At 40.2% G+C, this 26,848-nt stretch overlaps 1 protein-coding gene across 1 annotated transcript in view; it reads right to left on the bottom strand.

Annotated features, from left to right (window-relative positions):
* DGKI (diacylglycerol kinase iota) overlaps nucleotides 1-26,848 on the bottom strand; it is a 220,747-nt gene that overhangs the window by 99,103 nt on the left and 94,796 nt on the right. The window contains exons 4-14 of the mRNA XM_075158235.1: nucleotides 26,253-26,327; nucleotides 23,882-23,938; nucleotides 22,595-22,660; nucleotides 16,354-16,425; nucleotides 15,685-15,801; nucleotides 9,333-9,428; nucleotides 8,958-9,032; nucleotides 7,640-7,735; nucleotides 5,725-5,807; nucleotides 4,196-4,256; nucleotides 493-606 (exon numbers count right to left, since the gene is read on the bottom strand). Coding sequence (XP_075014336.1) covers nucleotides 493-606; nucleotides 4,196-4,256; nucleotides 5,725-5,807; nucleotides 7,640-7,735; nucleotides 8,958-9,032; nucleotides 9,333-9,428; nucleotides 15,685-15,801; nucleotides 16,354-16,425; nucleotides 22,595-22,660; nucleotides 23,882-23,938; nucleotides 26,253-26,327 — 912 coding nt within the window. The remainder of the gene's footprint in view (nucleotides 1-492; nucleotides 607-4,195; nucleotides 4,257-5,724; nucleotides 5,808-7,639; nucleotides 7,736-8,957; nucleotides 9,033-9,332; nucleotides 9,429-15,684; nucleotides 15,802-16,353; nucleotides 16,426-22,594; nucleotides 22,661-23,881; nucleotides 23,939-26,252; nucleotides 26,328-26,848) is intronic.

Raw genomic sequence — 26,848 nt, 5'->3', positions numbered from 1 at the left:
CCTAGCAGACTTCCCTCCTTCCATAGAGGCCAGATCAAATGTTCCTAAGAACACCTAAATTTTGATGTATCAACCATTTTAACAAGCTATTGCTGAGGTACACAAGTCTTGGGCAGGCGAAGTAAGACCATAAGGAGAGGAACTCGGTGTATTTGCCTTGCCTGGAGTAACTCCAGTGGTGTAGTCAAGGATAAATATAGAGAAATAAAGTTTAAACTGTGCTTAAATTAGAAGCCTGCATATGTTCCTCGTTACTTGGCCTGAAATACCAGACAGATACACCTATGTACACTTTTACTACAACAACTACATCATTAGTAATTCAAGATCCCAGACTAGAAATTGAACCAAACCATTGTGCCTAGCTGAAGCAGACCTTGGACACAGCCCTGCCTGCTATTTTAGCCAAAATGAAGTTTCACCCTACTACACAACTAAATCAGACCAGCAAGTTGAGAGCCTGCACATAAGGGTACGCCAGTCAGTGCTTACCCCACCCCAGTTGAGGGTGCGGGCAAGGTCATTCCCAGTGCCAAGCGGAAGGACAGCCACAGGAGGCGGGGGGCTGAGTTGCAGCTCATCGAGGATGGAAAGGATCCAGCCCACCTATAAAATGGGAAATGCAGAGAACTGTTAGTCAGGAAGATTAAAAGGGATGGAAAAAAGGAAAAAGACATATTTTTATCGTATCCCCTTTACAGAGAAGATCAAGTAAAACAAAAAGGAGAAAGAAAAATGAGGATATCTGAAATTTAACTCTACAACTACCCCATCTGAGGTTTCACCTTTCGGAGAACAGGTACAGCAGTTTTCATGCAGCTCTTGTGCAAGCAGAAGCAGTGGGATGTAAACACGGGCTATCTTTAACAGCACACAGAGTTACTGAGGAAAGGGAGCACATAAGCTGCTGTTCTTCAAGCAGGAAATGAAAACACATAGACTTACACCTGGCTAAGGCTGCCTAACTATTGCTCTGAAAAATTCTGTATGTAAAAATGAGTGAAGAATAATATGGATGATTCAAGATACATTTTTTAAAGTGCCCTTATGCTAAAAGAAACTAAACCTTTGACAACTGTCATGAAAGAAGGTGTGAGAGACACAGTAAAACAGCATGGTATCTCAGAGCATGTTCTAGAACTGGAACAGAGGGTCCAGATCAAGTCAAGCATGGACTTGCCCACAAGTCTCCCATTCCCCAGACAAGAGACCTTAGCGCTGAATTATTTCACTCAGTGCAAAGCATAAAATATATATATTCTAGTCATACACAGAGAGAGAGAGAGAGATAAATAGAAGACTAAAAGACTAGAATAAAAGAAACTCTAATGCTCAGGGTTGAAGTCTTTGGGTTGGAATAATGAATCTGGCTCTTTTGTATTGTAAGCTATTGGTTATTTTAGAGAGCTGTTTCTCTCTCCTGTCCCTATTCTGGACTACATAAAACTTTTATATAGAAATCTAGCCAGAAGAAACAAATTACTGTAAAATATTTTGTTTTCATTAAATGGTAATTTCCAAAGGGATAAAGAAGAGTTGCTAAAAATATTCTGAAATTTTTTGACTGAAATTCTTCCTACAAGAAAATAGGACTATTTCTGAAACTATTTCTCACCGCTACAAAAAAAAACCACACCCCACACCACTGAAATCTGTGAAAGAACTGTGCTGCATTCTTAAATAAAGAATTAAGAAAAAATAAACATAAGATAAAATTTGATCTATATCTTTTTCCTGACACCAATGTTCAAAGATGTGGTCTCTACTGGAAATGTGAGCTTTTACCTGACTGCAGCTGGACAGGATTTTTCCTCCCCCAACTAGGGGGGGGAGGAAAAATCCCCAACTCCACATTCCTATGATATCAAATAGATTCTTACCCCAAACTGGGATGAAACTGGAGCTTCACAAATGGTACCCAGCATAACATGGGTATTGGGAACCACAGCTGGAATTTGAAGGACTGTAGAGGGAGTGACCTGAGAGATATAGCAACCACCACCTTATTTGGTATTCTAGGGTACGTCTTTCTCCAAGCCTCTTGAAGAAATTTAATTAAGTATAAACAGCATTTATCAGTTATTTATCATAACCAATTGTACAATTATTAAAGCATTCATCTGGGATGTGAACCCACATTAGAGCTCAAATGTCTGACAACAGTCATCTGAATCACTTACAGATCTCATGAACTTGGATGTCATCAAAGGTCCTTAGGTCTATCATAGGCACCATGGTAGGACTAGGTACAGTCCTTAAGAGATTTTCAGAGATAAGTAATCCTCTACCTTTCAAAAATCTATCCTTCAGTGTTGATAATAGGAGACAGAATAAAGAGTCCCGATAACTGCACTGGGGCCAGGACGACTTTAAAAGTCTTTTGTCATTAGCCCTTTGTCATTGCCACTGACTTTATCCATACATCTGTGCCTCAGCCTCCCACTGGTGCAGGTAGCATTACAATACCTACCACTTTTGTAAACGATTTTAACTGATAAACAGAAACTTCAAATTACTAATTTATAAGTACAACATTGCTATTTAACTTGAGGTCATTTCTAAACCTTGCACATTGGTTTTACAATCCAGGATGACAAAGACTATCATTTCCCTGTAAACAGAAAGCTCCTGACTGCTTTGAAAGCAAAGCTTTCCACTTATGCCCTGGAAAGGAACAGCAAGCAGTGATGATGGAAAAGTTACAATGAGCTCTGATTCACCCCAATAATGTAAGGTAACATCTGGTCTCATTGAATATTCACTAAGTCCATTTGAGCCAGATTTTTCATTTCTAGATGTAATTGCTTTGGGAATAACTAGATATTAATTTGCTGCAAACTGAGCAGCAGCAAAGGTAATAGCAGAGCGCTGCTCATACTAACGAGAAGGTGCTGCCACCTGTCGCTTAAACTGCTCAGCAAAGGGCAAACAAAAGATGGTCAGACTCAAATGTAGTTGCATTCCTTTCTACTTTAATACTTTCAGGATGAAGATTTTTTTTGCTACCAAAATTTTGGCTTCCTCAGATGGAAGCTGCAAAGACTTTCAGAAACAGATTGAAAGTCTTTTCTACAGCTATGTCTCCTGCTAAAGCAATGCCTTGCAGTTTCTCAAGGAACATTTACAATTCAATAGTATCTTATTGTCCCAGGTATCAGCAAGACAATAATCAAATCACATATTTTCTTCACTCCTGCAGAAGAAGCACTGGTATTAATAACCCCTGCAGCTGGCATTTTAAAAGAACCCACAGAAGCTGAACAGAAAGTTCCCCCAGAAATTCAAGCAGAGAGGGGTTGAGGGTTGGTTCAGCTCACTACAAAAAAAAAGTCTCCCCATGCCCTAAATATCTACATATATCTATCCTGGCCAGCCATTGCACCTTGCAACCAGTAATGGATTTTCCTTACCATACTTATGGTTACAACTATTATCAAGTGCATGTTTGGGGAACTGATCTTCACAGAGATTAAAGGTCAGTTTTCAACTGTATTTAAGCACTCAGTGGCACAGACTGAGATTTACAATATTCCTAAGTACTGGAAAGAGAAATGCGGTTGTAATGCCTCCATTACTACTCTTGGCCTCCAGGCCCTGAACCACAGAGCCTGCCTCCAACCGAAGGTGCCTAAATCCTTTAAAGATCTGACCCTTTTCGCTTATCTAAGAACACACAGAAATTCAGTAGCAAAGTAAAATACTGACCCTGGGTCTGCCAGATCCCAGGCCAGTAGTATGACCAATGCAATATCCTTCCTTACAGATGCTTTGTAAAGAAAGTGGGGAAACTCACCTTCTTTAGGCACAGAGGAGACTCTATTTGATTGTACTCACACATCAGGGAGATGATAGCAGGAAGGAGCAGAAATTAAGATACTGACTGCCCTCAGACACTGACTTAACCTACTAGACCCTCAGATCTGTGTCAATAGTGAGAGGAGGCCAGCAAAGTCAAGTCTTTTTTTTTTTAAGCTGTACCAAATCTTTACACATAAAGCAGATACGACCTTGGACATTAGGATCTGGCCCCATCACTACGCAGGCCAGGCCACACAGAAAACTTAAAAAGAGTAGATTTCACAAGCGTAAGGTACGTTATCCGGCTCTGCAGGCATCGCAAGGTGGGAAACCCACAACTGCAAGGAATTAAATCTCTTGGCGATGACCACGGGGCTGCCAGGCACCGGCCACCTACCGTCCCGTCCCCGCCGCAGGCCAGGATCCGCAGGTTTGGCACTTTTCTGTACAGCTCCAGCCTGGCCAGGGGAGGGAAAGGGAAAAAAGGGGAAAAAAAATGTCAGAACAATGATGCAGGCACTTTTTATGCATTTTGCTGAGTGACAGTTTAACCACCGCTTATTGCATTTTCGAATATTCGTTACTAAGGGTACGGGTGGAGGCAGAAAAATAAAAATAAAAGAATAATCTGTGTTACCAAAAGCCTCGGCAGTGAGGAGGCATCAGCCCTGGCAGCCTCAGTCAGCATCAGCCCCAACCCGACCTGAGCCCTGTGGCTCACTTCGCATCTTCACACACACACAAAAACACTAGGACGTGAAATGGGGCCTTCCTCCATGGTTAGGCAGCACCTCCTGAGAAGTATTTGATCAGTTTCGCATGTTCCCATGCTAAATCTGAAAGGCCAGATTCTCATGTTCCCTCTGGAGATGACAAAAATCTTCCATTTTTCTCTTATCCTAAAGCAAACAAATATGAACATTGAGGTGTTTAAACAAAATTTGATGTTCCTCATCAGGATTTGCTGAGCCACCATTTCTGAGGCACGTAGAACACGACAGCTCCCTCAGCTGGTAACTGTATTTCTTTAACACCACAGAAGGCAATAACATCTACCAGAGCTCTTTCTCTGGATATCTGATCCAAGATACCAACAGCAGAGCCAAAAAAAGCACCTGTTAAAGCCTTGTTCCTTCAGTTGCATGAAAGAGAGGCATAATGAAATATCTCCCAGCGGAGGGGGTACATTCACATGTAGACAGCTGAGAGATCAGAGGACCTAATCCTCCTTTAACTCTATTACACAGCTCTGAAAACTGTATGTATACTTTAAAACTTCTCTACATCCTGAGGGGAGCAGCAGTGGAGATGTTTCAGCAGGAAAAAAGGCTTGGATGCTCTAGAAGCATGAATAGCAAATACTTGGACTGTTCTCATACAGGTAAATATTTGATTTTACATGATTCCTATATTTTTGTGCTGCCTAACTTGTGAAAGCACAGCTGAACAGAGGGTTGACTAAAGCAAGTATCGCTATCTCAAATACCATAGAAGGATGGTCTCTTAACCCTTAGCAGCAAGAATCATCCCTTTAAAGACAGGTCCTCCATCCCCTGGAAAAGGCTCACAACTATTGCCCAGAGAAGCTGACTTAGTTACTCGGCAAGCAGAGGTATACTTGTATGCTGCTGTCACGTATGGAAATCTGGAGGCAGCCTCGCCCCGTGGCAATGCTCAGCCACTAGGGAATGGTCAGGCACTGTGGGATCTGCAGTGGGTCCGACTTGGAGCCGTCTGGAACTGGCTGTCTGACATCGGGGCAGCTTCTCACAGAAGCCACCACTGCAGCCCACACTCCCACCACTACCAAAACCTGGACACGTAAACCCAATATGCAGTCTACCAATATATCCAAGCTAGACCTTTGACTGCTTTCCTGATAAGAAAAGAATTATGGTTTGCAGCACTGAAGGCTTGAGAACTTACGCATCTCTTGGCCCTTCCTGAGAGAGGTCAAAGACCTGGCGTGGATTCAAATACCACATAAACATTTGGAGAACCTTGGTGCCCTGAGAAAAGGAGAAAAATTAAAGGAAGGGAAATTATGAATAGCTTTATGATTATTAGAAATAATAGTGTTCAATATTCACTATATTTAGACCGCTTTTCTTTCTTTTGTGCTTTACAAAGTAAACATAAACCAAGAAAAAGACAAACTAGAATGCGGCATAGCAGATGACTGCTCTATGGAATAGTGACCCAGCAATCTGGGCAGGGTGCATATGTATACACGTAGACTAAATTTAACAACACAGATCATTAATGGTTCATGAGAACAAGCATTCAGGGTCAGACCGAAGGTTCAGCTCCCGCAGCAACCTGTTCTCCTAACTCTCATCCCCTGCAACAAGAAATCTCTGTTATCCCACACTACCCTCAGCCATCCATGACAGCAAGAAGTTGAACAAGCTTGCGGGCAAAGTCACCATCACATTGAACAGTGTCCTGCACAACATCCAAGCAATGACACTGCTTTGACCTCCACCATCACCACCATGAACACTCATAACTGTAGCCCTCTACCATCTAATGAAGCAGGAGCCAAGGACTCATGGGGTACAGCTGCCCCAATGCTCCCTCGCTCAGTGCAATGTGGCCAGCCCATCACCTAAAGATATAACTTCTGCCTTCTCAAACTCTTGGGTTCATATTGCAGACACTCGATTCCCTTCCTTCGTGTTCTGCCCAGACACAAAGTGGCAGGATCTCTTACTAGCAGAAGAGGCCTAAGAACCCCACGGGGCCAGCTTGTACTTCAAAGTAATTCAAGAATACATTTCAGACATAGCCTAGGGAGTGCCAGTCAGGAATTTTCAATAGCTCCGCCTTCTGAGGGATGGCTCTTCTGTCTGACACTTTCCCCTAAGTGAAGAACCAAGAATAGTAGTCAAAGTGCCTAGGAACAGGTATAAGAACAGAGAAAATAAATGTGATGTTTGCTGCAGCTATTCTCCCAGTCTCAGCTATTCACAGTTCATAGAACTCTTGAGCTAGAGGGTGGTCCAGGACTCTAAGAGGACCTTAGAGTTTCCTCTTCCAAATCTCTCCTTCAGCCCATGTAAATTTTTAGCATCCACAACATCCTATGGCAAGGAGTTTTGCAACTGAACTACACACTGTGCGAGGGACCAACGTTTTTTGTTTTGAATCAGAGTCTTAGCAGTTTCATTTGATATCCTCCCTAATTCTTCTAACAGAGGAGAAAGTAAGCAGCAGCTATGCTATTCTCCATGCACTATAGGCCTCTTACATCTTACATCAATCTTTTCTTTTCAACTAGAGGCCTTGTTTATCAATAGGCACTCAGATTATTTGATATTCAAAAAGTGGCAGAACTAATCTGCAAAACTTTCACTTGGGTAAGTTTTAATTCCAAGAACCCTAAAAAAGAAGTCTGGTGCATAATCATGTTAGTCACTGAAATTTGGTTCTCTATGGTACAAAACCAGTGATGATTTTTTTTAAATGCCATAGGAATGTGTCATTTCACATGGCTTTCCTAGTAAAATTAAATCACTTTTTGGATAAAAGTCTAAGACTTCATTGGCAATCTAAATTTTCTGTGGAAAAATGAAGTCTTCTGAAAACCTCCAAACTACCATTTTAGATTGCTTTCAAGAACCTGAAGATAGGAATACAACTCTTCAAATACTCAAGTATCCATTCCACCCATCCAGTTCCACTGAAGTGGAAGGGCATTTAACAGCAAGGACCTCTTCTAAGGACCACAATTCAGTTGCATGGAGTTCTTCCTACCTGACACACCAAAAACTATTCTCATATGCAGAAACGCTGCTGTTAAACTAAAACTTTGTGACCTGGATCCAGGTGATGTTCTTACCTGATTCCCTCCACTTTTTGGATTGACAAAAACCAGCAGCGGCTTCATGAGTGGAGAGGAGATAGGCTTTATCACAAATGGCCGACCTTTGTTATCCTGAGAAACAGAAGCAAGAAACAGCTTTAGTACAAGCTACATACGTTTCCCTGGCATAACATGTGCAGAAGACCCAAGCTAGCTCTGACAAAACTACCTCAGGTACTTGGAACAGTACAGCCATGTTAATGGGGTGCTCAGCTGGGACTAATTTATCCAGCTGAGACAATTGAGAAAGAAGATAAGGGGGGGGGGGGGGAGGAAATCACTTCAGGCCATCACAAAACTATTTTAAAATTTTACTCAATGTTATTTCCCAAAAAAAACAGTTATTCACACAGCACTAATATTGTGTCAGATAAAGAGCTATTTCTAATACAAACAATTTTCCAATGGAAAATAGAATGAGATAAATGACTTATTTCATTAATTCCATCTAATAGACAAGTTGTATCAGCACTTAGTTGCAGATGATCTGCTCTTGAATTCTTGGCCTTGCCAGCCCCTCCCACCTTTGAACAAATGTCACAGATCAAACATGACATGTCAATGAGGAAGCTATTTGCCTCCCTACTCCCGCAGGACAGCAGAGAGCCCACTAGTGAGGGCACTCTCCTGGGCTGTAGCAGAGACAGATTCAAGTTTCTGGTCTGCAGTTCTCCTACCACCCAAGTGAGGACCTTAACCAGAGAGCTCTGGCTATGCAGAGGTGAGTCTCCCTCCACTTCTCTCCATGAGGCTGTTGTTCATGTATATAACTAAACTGCTAAGAGGGGTCTGGAAACAAGGTCTTCTATAAGCCAAGTGGTAAATCAAACCATCAGATCATTCATCTGTTTTCTCCCTCTCTGTGGCCCAAAGTTTTCACACAAACAGAATATTTCCAACATTAGATCTCCTGAGGGAGACACCCTCAAACTGGACCAGACCTTTGCATCAGTGCACTCACCATGGATTTCACAACCCCAGTTTCACACCCCTGCTCTGCCTAGTGGAAGCCAAGGGTCTGAGCTGAGTCTTTTACATCCCAAGGGAACGCTGTTTCATTAGGCTTGCTGGTCCTTCTGAAGTCTGGTATGTTGTTTCTTGAAAAAATCAACTCCGCAAATAAAACTTCTCATACAAGTTTTATCAAAACTGATCTCACAACAAATTCAATAGCATGGAATTTTCCAGTGGAAAAAAATATATTAAACACTGCAGTAAAAAAATTGAACTTTACAGTCTGCATTTAGACGTTTAAACAAAATGAGCCTGATTTCCAAAGCACTCGAATACCTACTTCATTGCCTCTTTTGCTGGCTTTTCTTTTAAAAGACGTTCTCTTCTTTCGCCGTGTTGAAGTCTTTAATGAGTTCTACATCAAAAGAAAAAAGAATACATGAAAAGCAAAACAAAATTTAGAAGACAGGCCCAGACAGAGCCCCTTTACGAAGCTCTTCCATGCATGTCCACTTGGAGAATGATAAGAGTATCTGGCACATGCTCGAGATTTAAGTTACATGCGCTGCATGCTTTACACTTCCACACCACCGTTTATGGAGAAAGCCACACACGGAGACCAGACTGGTGCTTTGGAACTGGAAACTTTCCCACGCTGTGAGGGGGGAAAAAGATCAGATGCTCCCATAGACTCACATAACACCACATGTTGTACCTGCCAACCCTCCCAATAGGGGTAGGAGACGCCCGTTTCCCCTTCGGGGCTCCAGTCTCCTGCCCAATCAGGCTCGTCTCCTGGTATGGAGACCACCTGCATAAAGATGTAATAAAAAACATGATAAATGAGATATTTTTCATGTTTTTTTTTAGGAAAGAAAACAACAAGTTTTAGCTCTGGCAACTATTATGACTCAACATAACGTAGGCCACCATGGCGTATGATGCTGGCACTGTGAAGTCAGTTCCAGCCTATCAAGAAACTTGTGTGATCATCTGCTAAGGAACAAACTGAATTGTTAACATTTAAGGATTTGGGGGGGGGAGGTTGGGGGGGGGTTGTTTGCTTTGTTTTTAAATAACAATATTACTTAACTACATGGAAAAAACCCATAAAACTTCTTGTATTTTTGCAGAACTTATTAAAATAGAACTTGCATCAAAGCTATTCTCCAGGTGGGCAATGGCATACTCAGTGATACTGAACCAAAAGCTGTTCTGATAAGAACAGTCCAAAAAGGGGAATTTTATTTTAATTTTTAATTATTTTAATTCAGTAACTGAAGTCATACCTGCATGAAACCCTAACCCTTTCCATATGATTGAAATTTTGTATTATAGAAAATACAGTAAATATTTTCTCAATATTTCAACTTCTAGTCTAGCCGTCACCAGGAAATAAAGTAACATTTATTAGGGCATTAGAAGAAAGTTTATTGATTTTTTTTTTTCTGGCTTCAAGAGGGGAAGCAAGATCCACTCAGCTCATCCAAACGTTCATTCCTGTCCTGACTTTATTCAAAAGTGTACCACTAATGAAAAAAGTCAATGACCAGAGATCATCAAATCTGTAAGCAGTGATGTCTGTCCTTAATCCTGCTTGCTAACCAATATTAACAAGAATAGCTACTAAGATTCTGTTTAATACCTAACAACCACTTCCAGAATTTCAAGACTTCAGTACGACACACCAGATACGGAAGTTAATGTTTCCACATCTCTGAGAAGTTAAGAAAACCTAATAGCTATCTAACTCAAATACCTAAAGACACTGTCCTTTTTCACCCAGATCAAGAGAAGCCTGCTGTAGAGCACAAGGTCCCAAGCTTTTTGTCACCTCTCAACATTCCTTATGGACCAGGATATAGTCATGCCTTGGTGCTTACTGAAAATACTGAAGACAAGACGGCTCTGCAGAACAATTACAGGACATTTGCCCTTTTAGACCATACTTTGAGAGACCATCTAAAGAAGTGTTCATACTCTTCCCTGCGCTGATACAAAGTGATCTTGAAAGCATGACAAACCACAAAGACTGCACTGACTATGGAAGTGCATCGGCAATATTATCTGCATGGTCTTTCATTGCCCTACCTCAGTAGTCAGGCAAAAGTCTTTATGTCAATATAAAGGTACAGGTTACTCTCAAAGCTGCCTCCCATGGGGGCCTTAGTCTAGTTTCTCAGCTGTTCTCTACTGAAGGATTCTCCCTGGAGTAGGGCAAAACACGAGAGAGGGGAGATCTAGTCTATCCGCAGTCTTACCAGTGGTCTGCTGAAAGGTCACGGGCATATCAAGCCTTCTCCCTGTGCTTCAGTCTCTCCAGGTGTAAAATTCAAAATATTTATCCTATTGGCAAAGTGCAGTGAATTCTGCTGGCAAGTTGTAGTCTATAATTCAAGTTAGGTATTATACTAGGCAAGTACTTAACTGTACCTCTGGAAGAAGAACTGTACTTGTTTTTCTACCTCCACAATGGATGGACCTAAGCCCAGTGAAATTCTTCCGGAAAGGGCAAAGACAGTAAAATCCTGCCTAATTTAAAAAGGAATAATTTAAAGAAGGTTTAAATGTAGTTGTCATTAAATCCCACTATAACATATCTCTTTTTTTTTTGCCTATGAGTGGGGTGGGAAGAGACATACAACTATATTAGAGAAACAGTTTTAGTCTAAACCTCCATTCATTATTATAACATTTTTCATTTCCCACTCAAAAAGGCAATCAAATATGTTATGTCACAACTATGTTATTTCACTTTTTTTTTTAAACATGCCTATGCCTATCGTGTTAAGAGAACCTGAAGCTTTGCTACGATGTTTGCAACTGCGTGTCCATAGCAGATGAAAGGCAAAAAAGCTGCTTAAACATATGCAGGTTCTCTTTACAAACATGCAGAAGAATAACAGCCAATAGTAATCATCAGTCTTTGCACATTAAACTTAAGAAATGGATGCATACTACCTCGTCCACATAACAAGGTGATGAGTATTTTGTAAGTGTATAGAGTTATTCAGTGAAGTACCTAATAGCAAAGCATACCTTTAAATGGCACCATATGTAAATCCTAACTTGCCTTTAGAGAGGAAACCTCTCCTTTGTGGATATCAGTTTGGCCATCTTAAAAGAGAGATTTTTGCATGGTCACTATAGTTCTAAGCAAGCTTAGCTAGACGAACAGAACATTTGGAGCCCTTTTTGTATGGTGTTGGGTGGTGTGAGGGCCACAGACTATCCCAAGCAAATCCAATGGACCCTTTCAACCTTTTCATTTACAACATTTCAGCCTTCATTTTCAAAGGCTTTTAGCATGCTGGGCTTCAAACAACTTAAATAATAAACAGCCTCTGGGAAGGCCAATCTTGACCATCTTCTGGTTGTTCACAAACCACAATCAGACAAGCCAGCTGCTCTCAGCAATTGAGGAAATAAAGAAATAAACCCAGAAGAATAAATATTCACTAGCACTTTTTCAAGGTCCTCAAAGAAGGACAGGAAAACACCATGTTTACTCACCTTGAACAGAAAAAAAACTGGAATTTTACAGTTACTGCCTTTGCCTTCCCAAACAGAAGACAGACTGAATCAGCCAGATCCTCCTTATTATCTACTTTTCTCCCACAACATAAGCATAGCAAGTCCATTCCTAGAACTAACACCACTTGGGCTACCAAACCTCACCTATAAACAAAACACCACCAGTCAACAGGGGTGACCCTGCTTTCACAAATAGGAGATGGAATTGATTTGAACTCCAGGAAATCAGAGCTGGTATCAAAGTGCTGCTAACACAGTACAGAAACACTGGAAATCGGTAAAGAAGTTACAGAAGTGGCTCACATTATGAATAATACAGAATAGATACTGGGAGTTTTCCATTCATGTAAATGGGTCATTACGTACAGGGCTACCACCGATTCCAAAGCTATTTGAACCATTCTGAGTATTCCTCATCTTGCAATCAACTGCTTGCAAGAAGCAAAAGCTTCCCATTTAGAATGTAGGTTGTCAGCAGAGATTTGTCTTTAACCAATAACACCATAATGTTTCATTACCACAACGTTGCTGTTAATCAGAGGGGGCATGTTCTCTTTATTAAAGCGCAATATTTGAAAGGTGGTGACCCACGTTGTACAAACTAAGCATGGAAAACTATTTTTGTAGCAATGAAAAGAGAAATAAAAGTTAAAAATCAGGGCAAGGTTTTGCTACAAAAAGCCATCTTATTTGCTTGAAAGAAACAACCAGCAAACAGGATGAAGGCACCACTAAAATCAATTTCATATGAGTAGGGAATTCAGTTCAGGAGTTGCCTGTGACCAATGTGAGTAGTTAATTAGAGCTGAGGAAATAATTTATAGCAAAAAGGCTTCTAGCCAAATTTATTCTGATGGTGGAATATGTGAAAAACAGATTGCTGGCTACGCATTTATTTACTATCTGAATTAACAAAAATTTCTGAATATTTTGTTTGTATTCCGTGGACTGAATGCAGTCAATATTTGATAATGTTTACCAAGCGTGCATATAGGGTGAAGAGGGTCATAATACACAGAAGTAGAGCTGGCCAAAAACAGCAGGAGGGGAGAAAATACTTCCAAAAAAAAAAAAAAAAAAGAAAACAAAACTTCTGCCAAAAATCTGAAAACACATCTGAAAGATGCACCACTATTTTCTACAGCAATAAGGATGCATTCCCCACAACTAACGCTGCAATTGGTGCTGTTAAGAAATTTCATGGAAATATGCCCATTGTCTGTGCTAAATATCATTTTGATCTATCTAATGCTTCAATTACTCAAGATAAAGTTTTTGCACGCTACTGACCTTGAATTTCAAGGACTCGAGATGTAATGGAGAGGGAATATTGGATTGAAGTACTTCCTCTCCATCATGACTCATGGCACACAAAGCTAACATTTTCTTAAAGTGTAACATTTTAAACCTTTATTTAAAAGCATTTTTCCTATGAATTATAATTAACTGGATCAAATTTATGTTTTTATTTGAACTTTTATGAAAAATTAATGGACAAGAAACAAAATTCTCTAAAAATATTATAAGAAAGGTACCCTGCTTTTACCAAATTCCAAATAAAAAGAAAATTACAAGCGTCGATTTTTTTTTTTTTTTACACTAAAAATTAAATTAAATAAAAAGTAAAAAGATCAAAGAAAGGCTTCTTTTACTAAGGTCAGACATGGATAGTCTATCTTTATTAATGTATTTTCTTTTCATTAAAATTAGTATTTTTGGTTTTAATAGTCTTTTCCTGATTTTGGTTAAGAGAACAGTGACTGCAGTGTATTGCCGGATCACAAAAAGGGGTTTTAGTTAAGTCATAAAATGATGTAACAAATTCAATAATCTTTCTTTTTTTGTAAGAAAATATACTCAAAAGCATCTGAAAGGGTTTTTGATTGGTTTGGTTTGGGTTTTGTTTGTTGTGTTGTTTTGTTTTAAATGGTGATTTAAAACAGTTTGAATGATAAATAAATTGGAAATGTGCTGGGTGAAAAAAGATTTCATTTCCTTATCAGGCCTAACGCCCAAGGACCCTGGCAGTACGCTGTTTCCAGGTCTGGACTGCAACAGTTAGGAAGTCCTTCCTAGTCATTCCCAGCCCAAGGATTTCTACTTCATGAATCCACCTCCAGACCATGAACCCTTCAAGTTACCAATTCTGTGGCTAATGCCCAAAGCAGAGCTTCCAGGCAGTCTGCTGTGAAGCCCAGGGACCAAAAGGCTTAAGACTAATGGGCCATACGGTCTCTTTAAGGACACAGAAAAGGAGCCAGCCTCATTTTTGTGCCAAATACCACACAGGTGCTGAAAATTAGCCAAGAAGATTAAGTCCCTACCAAGGACACTTCAGCAAGAGAGGAAAAAAGATTTTCTGGAGGAGGCTGGAGTAAAACTAACAGTGAAAGAAGACTGTGGGGAAAAAATACAAATGCCAAAGAAACTGTTTTTCTCAGAGGAGAGGTGGCTAGGGATCTTGCCTGTTCTGGACCTAAAAGAAAAGCAGTGGTCTCTTTGGTTGACTTTTTGATTACTCTATATTTTTTTTTTTTTTTTACCCCTCTTGTTTTTAATATCCAGCTTGTTAGAAGTGCTACTCATACACAAATCTGACAGTCATATCCCTAGACTGTAATTAAAGACTGACCAGTGTCCCAACTCAGACCTTTTTTCCAGTTCCACGGGACTATTTGTGTCTTAGTGCCTTGCCTACAGCCTGAACTTCTCTGCTTCTTGTTGCCAACCAGGACACAGAGCCAGAAAGCCCTGGGTCACTTCCCAAGGATGGACACACTAATATAAGAACTGCACGTCACTGCTTGATAAAACCAACATTCCTGTCAGTGGAGGAAAATTACAAGCAAACGTGAGTGGGAAGTCTCAGCGTCCCAGACACTATTCATTTCAGAAAAAAAGCAAACTTGTTTCAGTGCTTCTGAAATAAAATTTTTACCAGCATTTCTGGCTCCCTGATATGTTCAGTGTGTGTTTGTCTGTTTCTTTCAGTTCAACCTGGAGTGAAAACAGACTTTCAAAGAACAAAATACTTCTTGCATGATGGCAATCCCCTTTTAATTTTTGGCCAGCTCTCTTTTGGATACCTTCTCTCCCTATTGTGTTCACCACAAGACTGTATCCTGTCCAAAACATATCACATCCATTACAAAAGCTTCAAGTGAATGTTTGTGAACAGTTTTTCCCTGTATTTGCTCAGCTCTATTTAATGAAACATGCTTGACTGCCTACAACACAGGGGATTTCTTGCAGTATGCTCGCTGAAGTCACAGTTAGAGGAACAAACCTGACCGGGATTTGCTCAGAACAAAAGTCATGTTTGTTGCTAATCGTCCCAAACAGGGAAACCTACTGAAGGGCTGGATGGAGAGGTGGGAGGATACAGGTTCATAATCACCATGGATGTATGCTGGGTTTCAGGGATAGAGACAGGGTTGAACAAGCATGCCTTAGTGAAGAAGTACCAAGTGGCAAAGCCAGGGTGGCCCTGGGCAGCCATACAGCTTCAGAAACAGACATCAGCATGCAGTTACCTGAGGTTTCTTCACCTTAATGATCCAGGTGGGAGGCACAATGACAGCAGCGTGAGCCCCCAGGGAACACGGCTCCTCAATATGATGTAGCATGAAACAGGTGACTTTATTATGAAACTGGAAGAGAGGAAAAGAGTAGAGTCAATAACGAGGCCAAGAAAGACAAAGACAAAGGGGAAGCATGGAAAGGAAGAAGGTGGTGATGGTACAAAAACCAAATCCACCATCTTCAAGTTCTTCAAACGATGGAGTTTTAGAAACATGTAACTAAAGATCATTTTCCCTAGCCATGCCTTCTTTCAAAAAAAAAAAAAAAAAACACCAGACCCCCCTCAAAAAGCCAATCACCCCTACTTAAACACAGATCGAAGACCACAACCTAGTTTGATGCAGCTGTGTGTATTAAGAGCCATTTGGCTCTCTGAGCTAGCAGCAGCAAGGCATTGATGGGAGGTAGCCATCAGCTACGTTGTGCAGCAAGACTCTTCTCCTGGAGGACTCATGTCAGCCAGGTGAAGCTATGGTGTCTTTGAGCAAAAGGAACAGAAATGGCAAAACCGGGGGCGATTCATAGAGAGGGAACCCTGAGAGCCAGGAGAAACTAAACTGTTTGCAGTGTGGTCAACTCAGTGATGCTGCTACCAGTCTCCCTGAGTATTGTCCACTTACCGCCAGCTTGCACCAGGAACAACTGATGGCCACAATCTCTTTACTATGGAAGGAGAATTTCTGCTGAAAGCCCTAGAACAAGCAGGAAAAAAGGATTAAATTCCTCCTGACTACAAGAAAACTTACACCTTTAGCTCTTGCCAGGTGACTGTGCTAGACTAAATCAGTTCATTGCAGTCAGATACATTGGTTCAGCCTCAAAGCTCTTAGATACCAAACATTTTTTTGGGGGGGATAAAATAATGACAGGATTCAGAGAAGATTCTTCAACTAGGGAATTTTCACATACACATTTTAAAGATACTTCTCCAAAATTTTATGCTTTTTCTTAATTTTTGTAGTTAAAAAGAAGGAAAGGGAGAAGAAGCAGAGAAGAAATGCCTATTTCAATGGATTTCTACAGACCTGAATAAGATTCAGATTTTTTGGTTGAACAGAACATTCTCTCACTGCAGTTTTTTTTTGCTCTAAATATGAACAAGAATTTGAATTTTCCTTTTCTTTTCTTTATTTTTTGTTGTTTTGTTTTTTTCTAAATACAGAGTGGAATCAACTACAATGTTTGTGTGGAAATGTTCTGATTGGGAAATTGTTTATTGTTTTATTGAGCTGACTCAGATCAAAATCTTTTTAGTAAGTTCCAAAAACCAAGATGGTCTGATTCAAATCAAACAGATATAAAAGAAAATATTTCTTTATAGTTTTAAAGAGAAAAAAACACCATTACCAGCAAATATGAGATTTTATTCTCCCACAGAAGACTAATTTTTGTAGAATGCAATTTCAGACATATCGCTTTGCTCTAAATTCTAAGGCTGGAAAACACCATTGGGTCATATACATCCTTCTTGCATATAACACAGGCAACAAATGGTAATTGGAGTTACAGCCTGAAAATTTGTGTTCGGTTAAAGCTTATTTTAGTCAGAGAAAAAAATGATTTAGGTTAATGGCTGCAGAGATGGAAAGTCCAGAACTCCGTTGAACAGTTTATCATAGTCACCTTCACCTTAGATTTATTTCAGATCTGCAGTTGTCTAGATCCTTTATTCATTGGCTTCTATCAAGCCTCTCTACTACATTAAGTAACCCATCACTACCCAGTTTTTTAATTGAAAGTCTCTCTACCAAGTCATGAATTTTTGAGCCAGTTTTCTTTTCGACAAGCTGAGTTTTACCTAAATCTCCTACATGCTGGGCAATGCCCAAGACCCAGTGCAAAGAGTTATAATAATCTGATTTAGTAACATCTAACAGGACGTTTCCTCAAAGCTTCTGTAATTAAGGTCCTTCTTATCCTAGTTGCTGTGGAAATGAACAGGAAGATGGACACCTGCAGGAAAAATGCACCTATTAGTACTCAGTGCAATGACAATGTCAAGCACACCAAGAAGGAGAATTAAATGAACATCCATCCAGAGATGCTCTGCTCTTGTTTAAGTGAGGGATTGAGCTACAATCTGTCCATATGTGGTAGTTGAGGACAACCCTATCAATACTCTGAAGAGAAGGAGCCTCTCCCTGTCTGCCCACCATGCAGAAGTGCACCTTGCAGCTACTTCTTCAGGTGTCCCCAGCATGTATTCAAGCCAGCTTGCCAGATGGACCACACCACCAACTAAGACCTACTCCTAGAGAGGCTTGTGTCACCTCTGCCTAGTTTGTTTCTGGGTTTTTTTTTTAATTTTTTTTTTTTTTTAATCCTTCCCCTAATGCCTCAGGTTTTACATTCAGAGAAATTCAAAGAGTAGATTCTTCATAATGATGGCAATCTGGCATATTTGGGTTTAGTAATGGAGCGTGGTCAAATGTCTTCACAAAGACAAGCTGACCAGCTGCTTCTGGCTGGGCAGATCTAGTCTGCCATTCAGTGTGGGCACAAGAACAAACAGAGTGAAAGTATGACGATATGAGTTCTGGAATGGAGTTCTGACGCTGGACTAAATGCTCTATCCTCATTCACTTAGACTAGTGCTTCTTAATGTTTCTCACAAATCTTACTCTTTCTTGTCCCAAAGTATATTTAAAAAATTACTTCAGCCCCTCACGGGCATGAAATGTTTCGTTTTGTTCAGCTTTGTAACAAGCAGGGGAGAAATTCTTCTCTCCCAAAACCTCTGCTAATAAAACCTAAAATTCAGTACATTAATTCCACAGCCCATCAGTGGTGTATTTTAAACATATGGACTGAGCAGCTTGTCTGGTTCTGGATGGACCGTTTTTCATTTATTCAGTAAGCCAGTTGGCTTTTAAGGGAGTCATTAGAGAAAATGATACAGCAATAAAAACATATTAATGATAAGTAGCAATGAAATACCACTTTTCTTCCTCAAATTGCTTTACAAATGTGAGCTAATTCTTTCTAAGGATACATGTTTGAGGTAAGATAGCAATTATTTGAAAGCCAGCTTTACAAACAAAGGAACTGATGAAATAAAGCAACGCACTGCAGGTCACAGTGAGATTTGATGGGGACTGTCAGGTTGAAACCCCCATATTCCACCAGAAATCATCTCTTCTGCCTTCTCTCAGCAAGAAGGAAAACTAAAATTCAGCTATCTTGTTCCTGGGTCATGCAAGGAGGTCTTCTGCACAAATTTAGAAATTTTGGGTCAGAAAATTAATTTCACCTTTGTGAGAATATCAGCCTAACAGTACCTGATTAGCCCTGATTCACTGGCACCCAGTTCCTGTACAACACGTGAAATCCCATGCTGTGAGCTGCTCCTGCAGAAATAGGGAGTTGTGCATACCAGACGAAATACATTTGGAGGAAAAGAGCACCTGAGTCCCCATCTTATGTTGGTGATTACAATCTGTCTAAATAATTGGGATCAAAGTCCACATTAATATAGACATCCATGCACACGAACAGAGCACACAGGGATTACCAGCTCCAACATGTTTTGGTTATATTCTCAAATGTACTTAAAGAGAATTTTTCACATCAGTGTTAGGGCTACTAATAATTTAGTTTTGCACATATTTTCCTATGATATTTATTCTCTTTTTAATGCTCTCAGAGACAGTCCAATGCAACATTACTGTAGGAGAGACAGGTATTATTACAACTCCAATACAGACAGCAACAGAAGCACTTGGATGGTGATCTCTGCTAAAACAGCAAAGAACTAGAATTGCCTTTCAACTACTAGAAATTTCAATCCTGCTATTATATGCAGGGAAAACGTACAGCTCTGCATCAATCCACAGGCCTTTAAAGGGACCAGTAACAGAAAGAGATAGATGCTGTGGCTATACACTGCGTGTGTACAGTGGACACACTGCTTTGGACACCACGGAAAGTAGAAAGAAGTAAAGTGTCTGTTTAGCATGATGGTCCAGATCCATTCTTAGTCTCGGAAAATCCCTAAGCCACTGGTTATTGGAATTATATGAAGAAAAGATCACTCTGTATTCATCCTTAAGCTTCTATTACTGCACACAGTCATGGACTGGATGCTGGGCCACATGGTCTGAATGTTCTTATGTGTTATTACGTGAAGAAAAAAAAAAGTCCTGATTTCTCTGATGATCCCAGGTAACAAACAGCTAGTAACAGCTAAAAGCTACAAAACTATCTTTTCTCCCCACCTTCAAGAGAAAGAAATGAGTTCTTAAACATCACGAATGGTGTAGAGAATGCAGTTTGGGAGCTTTTATTTACCATCTCTTCCAACACAAGAGCTGTGGAGTATTAGAAAAAAATAGTAAGTGACAGGTTTGAAACAATCAAAATGTGGTTCTTCTCACAGCATGTAGTTAAGTTTGGGAATTCCTTGCTAAAGGATGTTGTAAATGCTACAAGTTTACAGGAACTCAAGGAGAGAGAAGAGAAGATCACAGGAGAGAAAGTTATCATAGGCTGTTAAATATAAAGGCACCATTCCTGGAAATTCATGAGACAAATTCTTAGAGGCCAGGAGACTGTTCTGGGAATGCATCGCTAAACACCTGCCCCTACTTATGCTTTTCCATAATAAGCCACTGTTGAATACTGGGCTCAACGGTACTTTGTCTTAAGAGATATGCCCATCCTTCTATTACAGTCTCCAGTTCCACAAAAAGGGGAATCATCCCAGCAAGTAGACAGAAACAGATCATTTGATTCCGCTGCACTTAGCAAGATTTTGAACAAGACTTTCCAGCCACCCTTCCCTGGCATTGATTTCTGCATATGGTACTTTTGCAGTACAGCAGTGAAATCACCCCTGAGAAGGAGAAGAGAAGAAAACTGAAGTCTGGATGATACCATATAAGCTGTATTTGTGCTAGCAAGTGACGTGTAACCGTGGGAGCACAAGCTCTGTTGGTACTGAGGACACTATACACAAGGATTTTCAGAGAATTTTATTTTTGACTAGCTATAGTCTGGTCCTGTGGACTGAATGCCCATTAGTAGCTGCAGCGTTGACTTTCAATTAAGTTTAAACTAAAAGGAATTCAGTTCATTTGCTGCAAGACTGCTCCACGTATGAACTGCGGTAAGAGATGACAGTCAGGAAAATTTCTTCCAAATTGCACTTCTGATCTGAGGTGAAACACTGACATAGACACCTCTGTTCTCCAGCTTTCCAGAAGTGTCAACCGTGGCACAGAAGGCACACAAAATATGAAACTGCAAAGCCATACTAAGGATGTTGGGGAGCATGAATTCCTTTTCCACTGGCTTATGACTTGAAGCATGAGATAGGTATATCCTAAATGTTCATTTCTACTTTCCTTACTCGAACTATTATTAATGATCATTAAAATATTTAACCACCCAATTCCAGACATGGGATAGGACTAATATTACACAATGAGATCTACCAGAATCATTAGATATTCCATGAATAATACTTTCTTTTATTGCTTTAAATTTACTGCCATTCCATTTCAATGATAGTTCCCTGTTTCTTGCATGACAAGAGAATATAAAAGATGGTTCTCACTTGGAGGTATAAGAAATGTAACAGTGGAGCATGAGACAGACAAATATTTTGCTGTAATAGGAAACTGCTTGGCCAATAAATATAACAGGATTTTTTTTCTTGTTATCATTTTCCCTAATGCTTTCTGTTTCTTGACAAAGAACTCTCCTACAATTGTGGTTTAACCTGGCAGGCAGCCAAATACCACACAGCCGCTCTATCCCAGCCAAAACCAGGACAACAATACACCCATGTTAGTTTTAACTGAATATTTCTTATTTAAGGGGAAAACTGTGATTTCCTCTGAACTTCTCCATACAGTCAGGGCTGATAGGAATTTTAGGATGGATGTTGCCCACGTGAACGTACCCAGCACAGGTTTTGATATGATAGGCAGTAAGTACTCCCATTGCAAAATCAGCTCCTAATGCCTCTAGGGGAGATCCAGGCCAAAATGGCAGAGGAGGAAGGCAATATCACTGCAAAGTCATACCATAAGAATGCTGCATGCAAAGTGCCTTGCTGCACTGTTCACATGGTACTTGCAATAAAAGGGCACCACATTTTTATTCCATGCTTTGTTGCAGCTGGTAGCTGGTGATCTACATCAGCATCCAGATACAAATCTGATCTTCCTCTGACTTAAGTGCTGTGCCATGGAGACGAGACACAGTCTTTCTTACTAGTTGAAGAGGGAGGCAAAAGTATAATATAGTGCTAGAGAAAGGAAATTAAGCCCTTGTGTTAATTTAATTTTTAAATATCTCTCAACAGATTTCAGGGGTTCATAATATTCCAGAAGAAAGGTCTTCAGTAGATAAGGTACTTCTTACCCCTTTTTAGAGCTTCTTAGAAATAAACTTTTACAATCTATGCAGCAGAGGAAATGTGAAACAGTCTCACAAATCTTCGGGTCTGCCAGGGCAGAAAGAAAGCAATAGCCTTTCTTTTTCCAGAAGCCTGAAAAAATAGTCCATCACAATTTTGGCACAGAGGACAGTTCTGTGAGAACGCCATATTGGCACAGGGTTAGCTTAACGAAGAAAGAAGCTTAAAGAGCCACAGCCTTCCTCCTCCTCATTTTCACCAGCCAGTCCAGCACAATGTCCCAGGACACGTGATGTGCTCATTCCTGCAGATGCAGCTGCCTTTTCTCTTCCCACGTGGGAATCAGGGCTGTTACCATTCAACATATCAGGCTTGTCATTTTCTGCTTAAGAGAGGCCAAGTGTTTAGGATAGAAAAATTACAGTGACTAGAAGGACTTGCTGGCTACCCTCAATTCAAAAGTGTCCAGCGTTGTGCTTGTGCTGCACTGGAAATCTTACCTTTCCACACTGCTTACATTTCCCCTCCTGCCTCCGCCTGTGCACCCAGTGGTGTCGGACAAAGTTCTGCAAAAGAAGGACAAAAAAATATGTTATAGGAAGGAACGACAGCTTGCACTCAAAGGTACCATCTGTGTGAAATTGGTTTACAGACACCAAAGGAAAGGTCCCTTCAGCCAATGCAATCATTTCAGGAGCAAAATGCAGCATTCCCCGTGGGAAACCCCAGACACAACCAAAACTGTAGGAGGAATAAGGACGAGATGGTGTTCTTTATCCATGTTGAAATGTGGCCAGAACTAATCTCTCAGTACTCTTCTACAAAAAGAAGAAAGTTCATTACATGATGCGGATGCTCATTACATCACCTAAATACAGAGCACGGAAGTGCCCAAACACTGCTGTGTCCAGCCACAATGCAGGGCCCCACTCTGTTCTGCTTGGAAATACAGCCTTATAATGCCAAAAATAACAAGTCAATGCAGGAGAAGGGAAGGAGGGGAGGAAGGAGCAGTCATTCAAGCAGTCATTTATCCTTGTTTGGACTACTTACAGTGGGCAAGAGACAGGAGGGTGAGCAGGACTCCCCCCCGTCTTTCTGTGCAGGCAAGGGGGTTAGAAGGGGTCTGCCTACACCATGCTGTTATGCCAGCCAGCGCTGAAGCGCCAACGTGGCAGGGAATTGAGTTACCTCTGCTAAGAGCAAGCTGGCTGCCAAATCAACTATAAAAGTTAAGAGGTGTTTTTGAAATACTGGCTTCTAACTATGTAAAACAGATATATAAATATATCAATAATAACAATAAAACACCCAGGCACCTTCAAAGGAGCTGAATTCATACAGTAGCTGGAGGCAAGCCGTAAGGTTTGTTAATGTTTGGGTTTTTTTTTTTACTGAAAAAAAAAATCTTAGGACACTAGAGATACTTCTAAAAAAAAAAATTAAGGGAGAGGCAAGTGGAAGGACAGGGAAACAGAGAAAAATAAAAAATAGTTCAAAGGTCAAGAAGAAAAAAGAAATGCTACCCAAAAAAAGAAAAAAGACAGAATAGCTGAATGAATGGAAAAAGAGACAACAGAAAGATTAAATGGTTTCTGTCAGTGTAAGTAATGGAGTGCGTCAGCTAGAATTCATTTTACATTTATTCTGGGGAAGAGAACATCTCCCACTGGGAACCATACTCTGTCTAAGACTCCTCTGAATCTAAAAGCACTGCTGCAGCTCCACACCAGGTGGATCAGCACATAAATCAAATGAAAAGCAATCGCCATTTGTCCATTACTTACTTCTCTTGGAGATCTGGAGCCTCCTTCTCGGAAAGTCGGTTTGCAGCGAAAATTAATCTGGCATTAAAATAAAGCTGTTAGAAATGAAAGTGAGCTGAGAAAGAATTTATTCCAATATGTTGATCTAGGCCAGAATTCCAAAATATTTATTATCTATTAAAATATTAGTTTCACTAGCTGAACAAAGTAACTTACCTGGATGGCAGAAAATCTCTTTTCATATGCCATAATAATTCTCCTTGCTAGATCTCTATGCAGCCCTCATTTTCACTACTGCTATTGCTGCCTGCTCAGTTCAACCATTTAAACTGTCTCCCCCTTGCCTAGAAGGAAACCGCTGCTTCTGTTTTTTTCTGAAGATCATTTGCAACCAAAGTGGACTTAAGCCAAGGTCTCAAAAGTTAATAGGAGCTGGAAATCTAACTCTGTAAGACCTTTTTGCACATCCCAGCTTTATGTCTTCATAAACAAAATCTGTGGAGAAATCTTCACTCACATGAAGAACTGCGCAAATTACCCTAAATTTCTACCTTTTGCTCAGATCAGGCTGCTTTTATCCACCTCCCCAACCACAAACCATTTGGGGAGCATTGTACTGCTGCATGCAGTGGTGTTGCCGCCTTCAGATGGGAGAGGAAAGACAGAAAGAAGACAGCAGGAGCTTCCATGAATGGAAAACATTTTTAGGAAGAGGAGAAGAAAAAGCATTTAACAAACAACAAGAGAGTCCTATGAGAAAAACCCAAAATCTTTTGAGAAAAAATCAATAGAAATAAGGGCAGGGGGGTGTAGACAGAAAAAAATATACTGAAGAAGAGAGAGGCATAGAAAAAGGCCAAAGGATATGTGAGGTAAGGATGCAATAAATTAAATGGATTCAAGCTTAAGTTGACTATCCTTCAAAGAATAAAACACTTAAGGATACTGCATAGCTATGCTTTTGCCATGAAGGCAGAAGGATTGAGTTTCCCCAAATTTAAATACAACCCTTCCCATATAAATAAGTAAGAAGAAATAAAAGCCATAGCAATATTAGTGTTCCTCCATCGCTCTTCACCTGGAATTGCAATTTGTTGTTTCACTGCTGAGTCGTGGCAGGCTGGAAAGACCCCCAGCTTATATTTATTTTACGTACAACTTACACCTTTGCAGAGAGGGCCAAGCAGAATACTTATGTACCAGTTTTAAGCTCCAAGGGTTTAAGAGGGATGCAGACTTTATAACAACCCTCTGCCAAGAGGTGAATTTCATGGTCTCCAGAATGGGATAAAACAGCTCAAGAGAATGGGTTTTATCTAAGTGCTCATTTGCTCTGGCTGGCAATGCCACCGGCTCGCTGGGCTATGGAGAGTCAGCACTGCTGCTGATGAAGGAAGTCATGAAAAATTCACTGGTAACATTTTGTGCTGAAAGCATGTGCTAATGCTAATTTCACTGTGGGTAAAAGCATCGGGGGTGGGAATGGTACCTCTCCAACTTGGTATTATGGCAATCACTGTGACATTTGTCAACACAAGTCCAAATACTTGGAAAGGAAAAACTCTTTCCAAAGGGTTGCTGCTATAAATTTGTTATGCATCAACTTCTTTTATGGAGAACAACATTGCAAAACATATAGGAGTGAAAACGAAGCTCTAATGAAATCAATGGGGAAATGCCCACTCATATTTCTTTACACATATCCCACCAAGAAAGAAAAACAGTGGAGGGAAATTTCTTCAACACATTAACAGTTAGGCACAATGAAGAAGAATCACTGATGGGTAAAGAACTCAGTGATAGATATTCTATAGGCAGTTGGGAGTAAGGAGAGCTCCTTGAAGAACTGAGAAGCAGGACAGATGGTCACAGAAATAATGGTAATATAAAGGAAAGTTTTGATGTTTTCCGTTTTAAAAACAAGAACTTAATTTCTGAGGTTTTGAGGAGACAACAGCATAGTCTAGTAAACAGTGAAAAATGTTCATAGTAGCATCTTATGCTGCATTGCTCATAATAAATGTAGCTGTCATAAAACGAATTATGCTGGGTTTAGTTGAGAAATTTTGAAAGGCCAATTTTGTGCATGAAACGATCCTGCATTTTCTAGCTTCAATTTTCAATCTAGAAGTAGAGGGAAATTATTTTTTAAATTTAAAAATTGTGAAAGTATTCCGTGGTTTTTTGTCATTGGGTCTTTTTTTAAATGGTTCACAGGGTGTGAAGAAATCTATTTTAAAAAATAAGCTGGAATTTTAAGTCAACCTTTTAACAAATATATTGACAAAACAGCTACGAAAACCTACTTTGGCATGGGCATTTTCCAGACTGAAACCTCAAGAATTAAATGAGTGTTGTCTGCGTCAGGCTCCAGAAGATGGCAATGTCTTACCTTCTCTAGCTGCTCCATGCACGCATTGTGGACCACAATCTTGCAGGCAGCACACTTCCTCCGCAGAGCAGATTTCTGCAAGAGGAAAGGGAGATGTGTGTGCATGGAGGTGCGCTATTCCCACGAGGAAAAAAGTTAGCTGTGAAACAGGAGATGTTTCTCTCCTTATGCAATATATGTATTTTTTTTTCCTCTCTTCATGATCTCAACTGTTCTGTATATTGAAAAAAGGTCTGAAGCTCTTCCAGTTAAGAATTGGACTTTGTGAAGGATAGAGCGCCACAGTACTCCAGCTTGTGAATTAGAAGTAAAAGTCTCCCTTTAGGTAGCAGATAAGGCTGTTAAGTGCAGATCATCGCTCTAAAAGGGAGCAGCCTATGAAGAGGATGAGCAGAGCCAGTGAAAAGAGGAGAAAAACCATACATGCAAATCAGAGAACTCAGACCACTTCAGAAGAGTATGTCATTTCATGCTTATCACATAATATTTAATTTGATGGGCCTGACCATTGCATTGCAGAAAAATACTTGGGTCATTTAGCAGAGAATGATAACCTTCTCACAGAATGTTGTTAAATGTTTATGAAATGTTACAGC

Source organism: Calonectris borealis, chromosome 1, assembly GCF_964195595.1.
Source record: "Calonectris borealis chromosome 1, bCalBor7.hap1.2, whole genome shotgun sequence".
Lineage (NCBI taxonomy): Eukaryota > Metazoa > Chordata > Aves > Procellariiformes > Procellariidae > Calonectris > Calonectris borealis.
This window is presented reverse-complemented; position numbering and strand designations above follow the sequence as displayed.